Source organism: Neocloeon triangulifer, unplaced genomic scaffold (assembly GCF_031216515.1).
Source record: "Neocloeon triangulifer isolate White Clay Creek 2 clone unplaced genomic scaffold, ASM3121651v1 ptg000014l, whole genome shotgun sequence".
In the NCBI taxonomy this organism is placed as follows: domain Eukaryota; kingdom Metazoa; phylum Arthropoda; class Insecta; order Ephemeroptera; family Baetidae; genus Neocloeon; species Neocloeon triangulifer.
Window position 1 is genome coordinate 12,978,154 of NW_026775556.1, and position 11,878 is coordinate 12,990,031.

General features: G+C 37.5%; 3 protein-coding genes and 1 long non-coding RNA gene across 6 annotated transcripts in view; 2 read left to right on the top strand and 2 right to left on the bottom strand.

The window, feature by feature from the left end:
* Window positions 1-5,360, bottom strand: part of LOC132200101 (protein jagged-1b) — a 51,352-nt gene extending 45,992 nt beyond the window's left edge. Inside the window, exon 1 of the mRNA XM_059625304.1 lies at window positions 5,235-5,360. Coding sequence (XP_059481287.1) covers window positions 5,235-5,237 — 3 coding nt within the window. The 5' untranslated portion in view covers window positions 5,238-5,360. The remainder of the gene's footprint in view (window positions 1-5,234) is intronic.
* Window positions 1,716-2,510, top strand: LOC132200918 (uncharacterized). Its single transcript, XR_009442215.1, has 3 exons — window positions 1,716-1,980; window positions 2,077-2,171; window positions 2,242-2,510. It is a non-coding gene; the product is annotated as an uncharacterized LOC132200918 (long non-coding RNA).
* Window positions 5,361-6,287: 927 nt separating the features above from the next.
* On the bottom strand, window positions 6,288-8,541 carry LOC132200736 (uncharacterized). 2 transcript variants are annotated; one of them, XM_059626409.1, is made up of 6 exons: window positions 8,385-8,541; window positions 7,219-8,197; window positions 7,018-7,182; window positions 6,884-6,964; window positions 6,659-6,751; window positions 6,288-6,472 (listed from the first exon to the last, which is right to left on the bottom strand). In XM_059626409.1, exons 1-5 carry the CDS (start codon window positions 8,451-8,453, stop codon window positions 6,726-6,728), a joined length of 1,320 nt encoding a protein of 439 aa, XP_059482392.1. In that variant the 5' UTR covers window positions 8,454-8,541; the 3' UTR covers window positions 6,288-6,472; window positions 6,659-6,725. The 2 variants fall into 2 exon arrangements, with proteins under 2 accessions (XP_059482392.1, XP_059482391.1); XM_059626408.1 differs by having other exon boundaries at window positions 7,018-8,197.
* A 1,711-nt stretch (window positions 8,542-10,252) lies between these two features.
* Window positions 10,253-11,810, top strand: LOC132200970 (protein FAM177A1-like). Of its 2 annotated transcripts, none has more exons than XM_059626802.1 (4): window positions 10,253-10,506; window positions 10,858-11,025; window positions 11,077-11,241; window positions 11,307-11,810. In XM_059626802.1, exons 1-4 carry the CDS (start codon window positions 10,396-10,398, stop codon window positions 11,430-11,432), a joined length of 570 nt encoding a protein of 189 aa, XP_059482785.1. In that variant the 5' UTR covers window positions 10,253-10,395; the 3' UTR covers window positions 11,433-11,810. The 2 variants fall into 2 exon arrangements, with proteins under 2 accessions (XP_059482785.1, XP_059482786.1); XM_059626803.1 differs by having other exon boundaries at window positions 10,254-10,491; window positions 11,307-11,809.
* Window positions 11,811-11,878: the final 68 nt, after the last annotated feature.

An 11,878-nucleotide genomic window follows, 5' to 3' on the forward strand; every position in this document is an offset into this window, starting at 1 on the left:
CTCCTGCGTGCCGTACCGAGATTTTTAATTTAATTTTTTTTATTGTTCTTATTCTTGCGAATAAAAACCTTTGCTCCTTTTCCATTGGCGCGTAATCGATTCCGATTTTGACCCCGGGCGACGGACGGGCTTTTAATTTAATGCCTCGTCTGCGTATCAATTTTCGCGCATTATCATTTTCATTCTGGGAGATAATGCACCGGCTGTCTCACAACAATTTGCCGCCGCTGAATGCCCTCGGCGCATTTCACACATAATAATTCAACCCTTTTCTCACATCCTGATGCGTATGCCAGTACCCGTTTCCATAAATCTCGCCGATATAACTGCGAATTTTGGTTTAGAATCGCTCGCGGCATGTGAACTTTTCGCACCTTTTAAGCGTGTGACATTAGAACGATGTCTTCATGTTTATTTGAGATAAAAAAAGGCTTTTCGGGGGCACATTCATTTCGAGTGTAGGAGAATTCACATGAAAAATTCTGCCTTTCAGTTTGATATCAATATTAATCTGGAAAAAAAAAATTATTTTCGTCTGCGCCAGAAAGATTTTTCAAGTATAATTATAGATTAAGCATTTTCAGTATTTCAAAGACTCCGCATCAGATAAAAATTTTTAAATTAAAAATGCTTACTGTTTTGACTTATCGACTACATGACACTAACCAGTAGAACTAACATCTAAGTTTCAAATAGAGATATAAAATTTGGCACAAAATTTTTAATTAATATTTTAAGCTATAGATCTATTCATAACTATATGCATAGAGCACAATATTTATTTAGTACACTCAGAAAAATAAATACAGAATTCACTCAGTTAGAGCACCTTTAACTGTAATTCATTCATATCTACTGATTTTTTTAATTCAAAACAACCACGCACAATGTTACTTTTACCGAGTGGCTCGAATCACACATCAGTTGGAAAATCCAGCTCCCTCACTCGGTAACATCTACTCATTTCCACTGTTACATGTGTGCTAGTTGAGCGGCAGCAGTAAGAATTACCGCGCGCGCTCCAGCTAGAATATTCTTGGTTGACCAAAAGGATAAATTTTACCGAGCACGAGTATGTTACATGAAACGCGGAGCCACCCTGCCGAACTGTTTGCGTTGTTATGTAGTACTTTTTACCGCGTATTGCTAAGTAAAACGAAACCTAGCTCTTTCAAGCAGGTAAAAGCAACATAAAAGAAGCGAGTTTAAATTAACTGAAAAAAGCCTGCTTGGCACTTAACCTCGTCAAATCAGTAAAAAAAACCTCAAAGTTTGGCGCGAATGGCCGATTTTGAATCTCCAAGAGAAGTGAAAATTTATCTTACTTTTTGTAAATTTATTAATATCAGTTAACAGAACCAAGGCAGGCTCATGAAAATGTTTCAAAAAAAATTGTAATTTTTTTATCTACACTATACTTCATCACTAGTTTTTTCCGACTAACTTTTATGCACTTAATTTAGGATTTTCAATATAAATCAACATGAAAAAATCTATTTAAGACATATAAACTTATATTTATGCATTCTAATGCTCCTAATATAGCAGAGAAACATTTTTTTGTAATGATTTAAAAAAAATTATTTTAAAATTTTTACCGGCCGTCATTGCATCTTGAATTAATTTTAAACTCATGAACTTCTTTCTGCAAGGACTACTCGATTTTATTTCCAGCGCGAGCAACACTTTTAGAAAAGCAGTTGGTCATTCTAACTGCTCAGCGCGGTAAAAGTGCTCCAGCTATGCGCGTCTGTATGTCTTTTTAGCTGAGGCGCTCGGTAAATTTCACCGAATATGAGTTAATATAACTGTGTAAAAAAGCAAATTTTGACGCCATGTTGAAAAATGCTTACTGGAAAGCGTCATTACAAGCGTGATCATGGAAGACTCCACATCTAGCAGTGCCTGGCGCTCTCTAAAATTGCAAGTTTTCTGCAAATTATGGAATAAAACTGGAACCAGCAGTGCCAAAACCAAATTGTAAGTACATTTTTGAAGCTTATATTTGGAAATATAGCAGCTTCAGCCCGGAACGAGCGATATAATTGTGATTAAATCTTTGCAAAATGTTTTCAGAGATATATTATGTCTTGGTCTATGCCGTGGTGGAAAAGGAATTCCATCAATCATGAAGTAAATCTGCGCACCCTGGGTCAAAATCACTGACCAATGTAAGTTAGAATATAAAATTCCAATTGTTGTCTAAATATTAATAAAAACATATTTATTTCTGTGTTAAAGGAGATGCAACGTCTGCACGCCTGCCCTGTGAAAATTTTGCTGTTGGAAGTAGGAAGATTCCGCACAACGAATTCAGCTTGGCTCCCCACAGAAGATTTTTCTGTTTTGAACATTTTAAGTGCTTGTTTGCTGCAGTTTGTATTAAGTTCATCAGCTATGTTTGCCGTGCCAATTGGATACTTGATCTTCGGCCATAAGTGCTTCATTATACGTTCCAAATTACTGATTTTGTAAGTACAATTTTCACCATACTGTCCTCATAAATTTGTTCTGTTGCGACCTACAATTAGTAATTATGGTAATAAAAAAATTTTGTTTAAAACTTGAATTTACTTCAATTTATTCCTATATTTTCCTTATAAGTTTATAGTTCAGACGAATAACTCTATTTTTCTGTTCCACTGATGTATACCTTGCATTTTATTTTGTCTGCTATCAAAGCACTCACTTTTTGTAACAAAAATTATGTTTCTGTTACAAAAAGTGTAAGTACTTTTGATGTGCAGATAAACTAAATGGGAAGTATTAAATGGAACAGATAAAAACCAGGTTATTTCTACCTGAATGCAAAGAGTAGTATCAAACTGAAAATAAGCAGCAAAAACAGCTGTAAATCAAAGTAAGATCAACCGAGAGGCTCTGCTGACCTGCTGCAATTCTAGCTGAACGCGCTCGGTAAAATGAACCTAGCCGAAATCAAGAGCTTAGTTTCTCTGACTGGTTTGTTTTTTGGCGCTGTGTTATTCTAGCCGCGCTGCTAGGTAAAATTCAACGAGTAATAGTCTAACAATTTCCAACTTACTGCTGCTCGGTAAAAAGAACAAATATCTTGAACTGAGGCAAATTTAACTCTTGAAACGAGTTACTTTCAACTGAAATAAAGTAGAAATTTTTCTGAGTGTATGTCAAATTAATTAAGCAGCATATTATTTCAATACAGAATCTTAACTTCAAGTGTATAAATCATCATATAAATGTTGAAGTAAATATTTAATGTAAAAAATATGACTACATAATATAGATATTGTATTATTATGTATTCATTTTGAAAGTAAACACTTGGTTTGGATTTCATGAAAAAATAGAAGGTCAAGTGACCCAATAGTATGAAAAAACCTCGTGTCACTTTTTTAGTTATCTTTTAATTTCAACAAGATAAACCGTTTTTATAATTTTATTTTTTCAACTTATAGATTGATTAAAAAGTATACAAAGCTAATTATAATAAATGTCATTAATTTCTGAAAAATTTTAATTCTTCCTTGCGAGCATGATAAATTGCTAATTGGTGTTAAATGTAAGTATTAATCATCATCATCAGATGAGAAACAGTTATAATTTTCAATAGATATATTTTGACATTGCTTATAAATTCCAAGCAACAAACAAATGGCGATCACACGCTTCTGCAGAGCAAAAACTAAAAAGGTTAATTGCAGTGAATGGCGATTTGCAATTTCTTTCGGTCAAATTAATAACAAAAGAAATGAAAGATACATCCACGTGGGCATTAATTAACGGGAAAAGTTTTTAAATACGCCTGCAAGATTAATGCCTGAAGTCCATATCTGTTTTGAAGTGACCAAGTTGGGCCACGGGAGAAAATAATTTGCATTGCTTTAGAGATTGATTCTGCATAAGCGGGCGCACTAATTTATTTTGCTTTCTCTCAGGTGAGTGCTGGATCAAAAAACGGCTAATTGGATCGGGTTCAAAGGACAAGTGCGCAAAAAAATTATGAATTCTATTTCGGCGTGCGGGCAAGGTGAAAGGAAAATAGCGCTCGAGAGATCTAATAGCGTCTGACCACACTAAAATGTGTGGCCTTTGCATCATTAATTACCAAGGCATTATTTTTCTGATATAGCGTGTGCAGCACAATTTTTTCCTCCCGGTCACCGCTTCGTCGTGAGCAATATTCAGTTACACGCGGCGTCAGATTTCCCACATGCACTGCGGAATCACAAATAATATATTGAGCGAACAACAATGCAACAAGGCGCGTATTTATTAATACATATTTGCAATGTGCTGGGAACCGATTGACGTCCAGCATTTGTTTATTATGCAAAATGCGTTTGCATTTTATTAAAACGAAGAATATCAAGCGGCTGTCAGTGGCGGCATCAATACACACAATAGCCGCGAACAATAAGAATGTTGATGCTATTTAATACAAGTAGCGTTCACGGTTAAGTCGACGCCCAGCTGCTTATATGGGCGGATAATTACAAAAAAAGCTGATCACTTATGTGTGGTTAAATTAATACGTTGTTGGTCTATTAAATGCTTGTGGAGTAAATTAAGGTGAAAAATCTACACAAAGAATTAAATCACACAAGCAATAAAAGTTAAAAGAATAATTAGTGTTTTTATATATATTACTAAAATTTTATGCCGCATTGAAGCAAATTAATTTATTAAATACTAAAGCAAACAAGTTTGTAAAATTTCTATTTTTTGTTTTTAAATTAAAAATTAATTTTTATACACATTCAGATTTTTAATTGTTAATTTGGATAATTATATTCGGTTTGTTACGCCACTGGAATAATGTTTGGTACTGGAATAAAGCGTTTTGAAATCACGCTTTTCGTGCAAATGAGAGAGGCAATTGACAGCTTGATCATAAAGCGCATTGCCCGATGATAATTTCCGTCGATTCCAAAAAGCGACCAAAAATAGCTCTTTGTCTTTATTTTAAAAAGCCATCAACATGCAGCAAGAAAAGCCGTTTAATGCGACGTACGAGTCGCGAATGCTAAAAATCACATCTGGTGGCCATCGATTCGGACGAAGTCTTGATTGATTCTGTCACATCTTTTTAGACTTTTTATTCTGCAGACGACAATGAACTGCTGGCGCGGCAGCTTGAAATTTTCCATTGGCTATCACAGCTCTAGCTCGGCGGCCAAGAGAAAACGCATCCCTGACTTATAATCGTCTCGCACGGGCAGTATAAAAACCAAGGGAAAAATTGGACTCCACTTTACCATGTCTAATATGAGAAATCCTCTCGAATTTAAAACGCTGTCTCTTCATTTTGACGTCTGTTTTTGCTCGAGTTTTTTTCACCAGCTTCAGATGGAATAGGCACCTTGTATTAGGTGTTTGGACGCGCGGTGCTGCGGCAATGAGAATTTTAACGCTTACCTGGCAAAGTGAGAACTTTGACCCCCAAGGTGCTTATGATGCGGTTTCAATGACAGTGCGCAGAGCAGAGCCAAATCCATGAGGTGAAACAAAATAAAATTCTGAAATATTACAAACCAACTTTAAATAAATAAAACATGGAGAATTTCTTTCTTTGGAGCAAAATAAATAATATTTCAAAACATAAAAAAATATAATGTATATTTTTTTTTATGAAATTTTTATATTTATTTGGTTTTTAATTCAAGGCTCTTTAAGTTTAACTGATTCTTTTAAATTAGGTACTGTTTTAATAATAAAACATTCTTATTAAAATGTGTGTATTTTTGTTAATTCTATTCAATCTACTCATGTCTCACTTTTGATATTAATTAAATCCATTTTTAATTAACAGTTTTGCCAACTCCTAAAACTATAATCAATATCAATAATTAAAAAAAAAATGCCTGAAGAGAGGTGCAAGTTAGTACCTGTTTTAATTCATAAGATAATACATAAATACACAGTGCAGGAAATTAAAAATCCTTTTGCTGAGATATTTAATTTTAAAATTTCATACGAATCAGATAGAAGTTATAAATAAATAAAATTATTTGAAAAAAAATCAGATCTATTTAAAAAGTTGAACGAATGAAGTCTTACAAATAACTAATAAACTAATATAGCACAACTATCTTTCAAATTAATCAATTTTAAAATTTATAACGTTTTCCAACGATTTTGAAATCAATGAAAGTGAGCTGTGAAGTTGGAGTCTGCAATTTAACTTTTTTTATTGCATAAGTTTCCAAAATATAATTTGATATCTATTCATATATCAAGGGAAAATATGTGATACCGTTTTAAAAATTCAAAAACATATATTCGAATGATTTCCAAAGTAAACAAAAAAATTTGTATTTTCTACAAAAATTGCAAATTTTATTATCAAAACAGTCTATACAAAATGTAACAATTTTTGATGAGAAAATAATGGCAGGGAGCACAAAATAAATTTTACATCAATTATGTTTAGGTGCTATAAACTACTGGGGTTTTGTTGGTTGCGTGAGTGTTTTCAGCATCAGTTGAAAGCCATCTGAAACAAACAAAAAACAGCATTGGAGCAGAAGCGAAGAAAATGAACAGCTGTAAAACCATGAGAATCGCTACCAACGTGTAATTCAGAGGGAATAACACGCAGCGCGCACAGGATTTCACTCCACTACAGTTACATTGCTAAGGAGATAATATAAAAATATAAATTAAAAAGTGATGAACTCACCCTCTGGTGCTGTCCAGTCGTTGCGTCAGTCATTTGTCACCGGGATCCATGAGTCTTGTGGTGCGGTTTAGTATCCGCCGCTGCTACCGTAGCCTGAAGAGTAAGTAGACTTTACTTGGACAGGAGCGTAGTGAGATTGAATCATGTAACTATGCTTGGAACCAATTTGCAGGTCCATATATTTATAGGGCACGTTATACTGAATGTTGTAAGATGGGCTATTACCTCCTTTGGCGCCGCCGTAGCTGCCGCCGTATCCACCGCCGCCATAGCCGCCCTTACCTCCATAGCTAGATACCGGCGCGCCTGAACACAAAGCAGAGTAAGTTTAATTAAATTAATTAGAGAACTCACAGTACCGTATCCGCCTCCATAGCCTCCAGCGTGACCACCATAGCCGCCTCCGTAGCCTCCAGCAGCATGTCCGCCGTAGCCGCCGCCGCCGTATCCTCCCTTAGCACCTCCGTAGCCGGAACCGCCATAGCCGCCAGCAGCGTGTCCTCCATAGCCAGAACCGCCATAACCTCCAGCAGCGTGACCACCATAGCCGCCTCCGTAGCCTCCAGCAGCGTGTCCACCATAGCCAGAACCGCCATAGCCTCCAGCAGCGTGTCCGCCGTAACCGCCGCCGCCGTATCCTCCCTTGGCACCTCCGTAACTGGAACCGCCATAGCCGCCAGCAGCGTGTCCACCATAGCCGCCTCCGTAACCAGCAGCAGCGTGTCCACCATAGCCAGAACCGCCATAGCCTCCAGCAGCGTGACCACCATAGCCGCCTCCGTAGCCTCCAGCAGCGTGTCCACCATAGCCAGAACCGCCATAGCCTCCAGCAGCGTGTCCGCCGTAGCCGCCGCCGCCATATCCTCCCTTGGCACCTCCATAGCCGGAACCGCCATAACCGCCAGCAGCGTGTCCACCATAGCCGCCTCCATAGCCTCCAGCAGCGTGTCCGCCATAGCCGCCGCCGCCATATCCTCCCTTGGCACCTCCGTATCCTCCCATGCCTCCATAGCCTCCAGCAGCATGGCCTCCATATCCGGAACCGCCGTAACCTCCAGCAGCGTGACCTCCATAGCCACCTCCGCCATAGCCTCCGTGGCCACCTCCGTATCCTCCCATGCCTCCATAGCCTCCAGCAGCGTGTCCACCGTAACCGGAACCGCCATAGCCTCCAGCAGCATGGCCTCCATAGCCGCTGCTCATGCCACCATAGCCTCCGTGACCACCTCCGTAGCCTCCAGAGCCGCCGTAGCCGCCAGCAGCGTGACCACCGTAGCCGGCGGAACCGCCATAGCCTCCAGCAGCATGGCCTCCATAGCCGCTGCTCATGCCACCATAGCCTCCGTGACCACCTCCGTAGCCTCCAGAGCCGCCGTAGCCGCCAGCAGCGTGACCACCGTAGCCGGCGGAACCGCCATAGCCTCCAGCAGCATGGCCTCCATAGCCACCTCCGCCATAGCCGCCGCCGCCGCCATAGCCACCTCCGTAGCCAGCGCTCTTCTCGACGCGCTTGAGTTCAGGAGACTCTTCTGCAGTTTTCTGTTAAGAAAAAAATAAATTAAATTTTGACTCAATGCAACAAGAATTTCAAAATAATTAGAATGAATAAGGGGAAGGTAAGAAATATATTGTAAAAGAAATTTTGGATTCAGAAACTGAGCGCGAGAAACAAATTTCTGATTTTTAGAAATTATTCATCTATAGAATAAAATTTTGTCAAACTTACGACTTTTTCTTCGGCGAAGGCCCCAAGAAGGCACAAGGCCAGCAGGAATGCTGAGGTTCTGCAAGCCATCTTCTGCAGAGCTCTCTCTGATGACTACTGCTGGACACTGGGTGCACCGGCGTTTTTATTTCACCAAATTGATGATGGCAGCGGATTAAATTGCTGCGTGCAATTATATGCACTTCTTGGTCAGCACGGTGAAAAATGCACCCAGCACTTAGTGCTCACGTGCAATAGAAATGTGCACATTCAATATTAATATTTTTCAAATTCATTGGTGTGTCATAATTGCTTAATAATTGTTAAAACTGTGGTGCTTGGGAAGATATGAAAAGAAAATAGGCAGAAAGGTGCAAATTTTACAGCCATTATAATTTTAAAAGTTTATCGCATAAATTTCACCATTTTTATAGCCCTGATTGTGAAAATACAGCTTAATTGCCTTTTAAACTTTTGTGTATTTATTAAATTTTGCAGCAAAATCTAAATAATTGAAACAACATTTTTAGGCAATTTTTTTGTAATCGATTTTTATTAAAAAGTTTAAAGGATTAAGTTATTTAAAAATTACTGACAAAGAGCTTTTCGATTCTTTTGTATTGCGCCTGTAAACATGAGCAGGTGCGTTTTTTAAGAAGCCAACAAACGCTGAAAAAAATTGAGGGGTGGAAACAGGGAGCACGCGAATAACCCTCGGCACATGTTTGTGAAGAGAAGAACATCTTTCCTTTTGATTGCTTCTGATAACGCTTAATTACGTCATATTATATACCCTATAATACTATAATAGTTAACATATGCTAAGTTGAAAGGCTGGCCAGTTCCCTTCTTTACTATACAGTGAATAAAACTGAATAATTATCACCTTTTACTTCCACTTTCATGCATGCAACTCTTTTTTTTTTATCAATCTGTAAGACAAACATGCAAGGTAAAAAAAAACACACATATTATGCTGCATATTTTATAATATAATAAATAATAATTGAACATGTTACTTACACATGTCATGTCATTTCAATATTATTTTTATTTATAAAAATGTTAGTTGAATCGGTCAAAATAAAAAATAAATGAACCAAATTTAATGATTAATTATGAACTTACTCAATTACTAGAAATATATTTTTTTTAAAGGTAATAATCGGTAATAATGATCCTCTTTGAATAAATAATGAATAAAAATTTGAAATAAAGATAACAAAAGAAAAGTAGAAGAACCCCTACAACAAATTAAAAAACATTTTAAAAGTAAAGAAAATTTGCATTGGATGTTTCAAATTATTTCTTGTATTTTATGTAAATTAGAAAAATAAAAAATAATTAAAATGTAATCATTGTCAAGTATTCATACAAATTTATTTTCTCAATTTCATTCGATACTTTCTTCAACGAATACACTTAACAACGCAAACACGACACAAATCTACACTAAAAATTAACAAAAAAACACACTAAAAAATTAACAACATTATCTTTATCTGTTTATCATAATTTATCCATCATAATATTCATAATTATATCATATTTCATATATGTATTCAGGGAGCGAATGGAAGGTATTCGAAAGAGCCGAGAATGTTGGTAGAAAAGAAAAACTTGCTTGCGCGAGCTGAAGAAAATTTTCTTTTGCAGTCTCAGGTCTCAGCTAAGAAGGCAAGTCACCAGCCCAACGCAAGAGTGCGCCTGAATAGCTATGCAACCTGGCATAACAATTCCGTGAATGAACTGTTTCGAGCTGTCCCTTTGCCGCGCCGAAAAACTTCAATTGTCTGTCACTAGAGGCACCACCAGCCTACGAGGATAAAAATAAAAAGGAACCCATTTTTTCTCGTGATACTGGGCATGCGCATTGCTCAATGTTTTGATTAGCAACTGCTGGGTAATTCGAGAAACAAACGCGCAATAATTCTTTCGTGGAATCGCAGCGCGTCTTAATTGGAGATTCTCTCAGCACCTGCGGAGTGACTCACGTGGATTCAGGGCGCAGCCGTTTATTTGACCATCAGACATGGACGAGATGAGTGGAACGGGCGACGTGGTCGAGGCCGAAAAGACGAAATTGGATGATCTGATTGTGGCCCACCAGGCCATTGAACCTACTGTAGTAAGTGCACTGCTTGTAAGTAATTCTTTGCATGTCCTATCATCTTTTTAACACTTTAACAATTTCCTGCAGTGACTTGAACTAAGAATCATAAAAATCACAATTTTCGTTCCTATTAAAAAGTGAAATTTTATGTATAACAAATTAGAGTTTTATTATTAGTGGAGATTGTCGCCTTTGATAAGAAACTTATGTGCTGACTGCAGTAAAAATCAATAGCAATAGCAGCTCAGTCGCGCACCTTTAATTGCGTTCCTTTTTTTTATGCACAACTACCACAGTAATAAAATCAAGTAGACACGCACACACATGGAATAAAATACACCAGTCGAGGCACTCCCTCTTAATTGTCCAGCTTTTTTACAGGGCGAAACCACAGCCGAGTGTGCCGCTGAGGGATTGGGCAGCGTTTACAAAATCAGTAAACCGCACAGGATCATTCACTGCAGTGATGGAATTGTCGAGGAGTTCAGTGACGATGAGGACAATTACGAGGTGGACGCTGCTAAAATCAAGGAGCCGCCAGTTGATCCGGTAAATTTTTAAACTTTTTTTATTCCAGTAACTCATTATTTCAAAATTTAGTCAACCCTTACCTGGGGCCCTTGGCTGATGTACCAAACTCAGAATGCTGGCGGAATCGTCTTGAAGGCCTGTGACTACCTTGGAGAAGGGTTGGCCAATTTCTTTGGCATCACCCGACCTAAATACGAGTACGAAATTGAGGAGTACAAGAGAACCATCCAAGAGGTTTTATAATCATCATACATTATTCAATAAAAAATTTCTATAAAAATTTTATTCATAAAAAATAGGAGGAAGAGAGGCAGAAAAAGGAAGATCTGGAAATGGGCGGCTGGAAAGAAAGTGAGAAATCTGAGCCTCAAACCAAAGAGCCTGAACCGTCAGTGCCCATTGAGGAGACGAAGACGAAGTACTGATTTCATTTTATGAAAAACTGACACTATGCCTTGACAAATCTTTCAAGCGCTTCATTATTTTGCATTTAAATCACATCTGACTGGAGCCATATATCAATCATTATTTCATGATATTGATACAAATTATTTTTACTGCCATTGACACTAAAGTATTTTGACTACGACTAGCAGACTACTTCTCTATTTCATGTGCATAGTTAATAGGGTCAATATGTACTCAATATTTAATTATTTATTCTGGATCTCTTCCCTCACTAAGGAGGTAACTCTGTTTGCAATCTCTAGCTGCATTGAAAGTTATGTACTGAGGCTATTAGATTAAAATGCATGTAGAGTTATGTAATGCAATAAATTATTTTAAAAAAGAAAAAAATTTAAATGACGAACATCATGAATCGTATACCAACCTACCTCGATCTCATAGCCTAATTTCACCTCCTTTACTT

What these genes read in the sequence shown, in the direction of transcription:
- LOC132200736 (XM_059626408.1), bottom strand. Translation starts at nt 8,453, where the DNA reads ATGGCTTGCAGAACCTCAGCATTCCTGCTGGCCTTGTGCCTTCTTGGG. An exon ending in CCTTCGCCGAAGAAAAAGTC is followed by an intron (nt 8,198 to 8,384) that starts GTAAGTTTGACA and finishes TTTTCTTAACAG; the next exon opens with AAAACTGCAGAAGAGTCTCC. An exon ending in CTACGGCGGCGCCAAAGGAG is followed by an intron (nt 6,752 to 6,883) that starts GTAATAGCCCAT and finishes CTTACTCTTCAG; the next exon opens with GCTACGGTAGCAGCGGCGGA.
- LOC132200970 (XM_059626802.1), top strand. Translation starts at nt 10,396, where the DNA reads ATGGACGAGATGAGTGGAACGGGCGACGTGGTCGAGGCCGAAAAGACG. An exon ending in AGGAGCCGCCAGTTGATCCG is followed by an intron (nt 11,026 to 11,076) that starts GTAAATTTTTAA and finishes TTCAAAATTTAG; the next exon opens with TCAACCCTTACCTGGGGCCC. An exon ending in ACAAGAGAACCATCCAAGAG is followed by an intron (nt 11,242 to 11,306) that starts GTTTTATAATCA and finishes CATAAAAAATAG; the next exon opens with GAGGAAGAGAGGCAGAAAAA.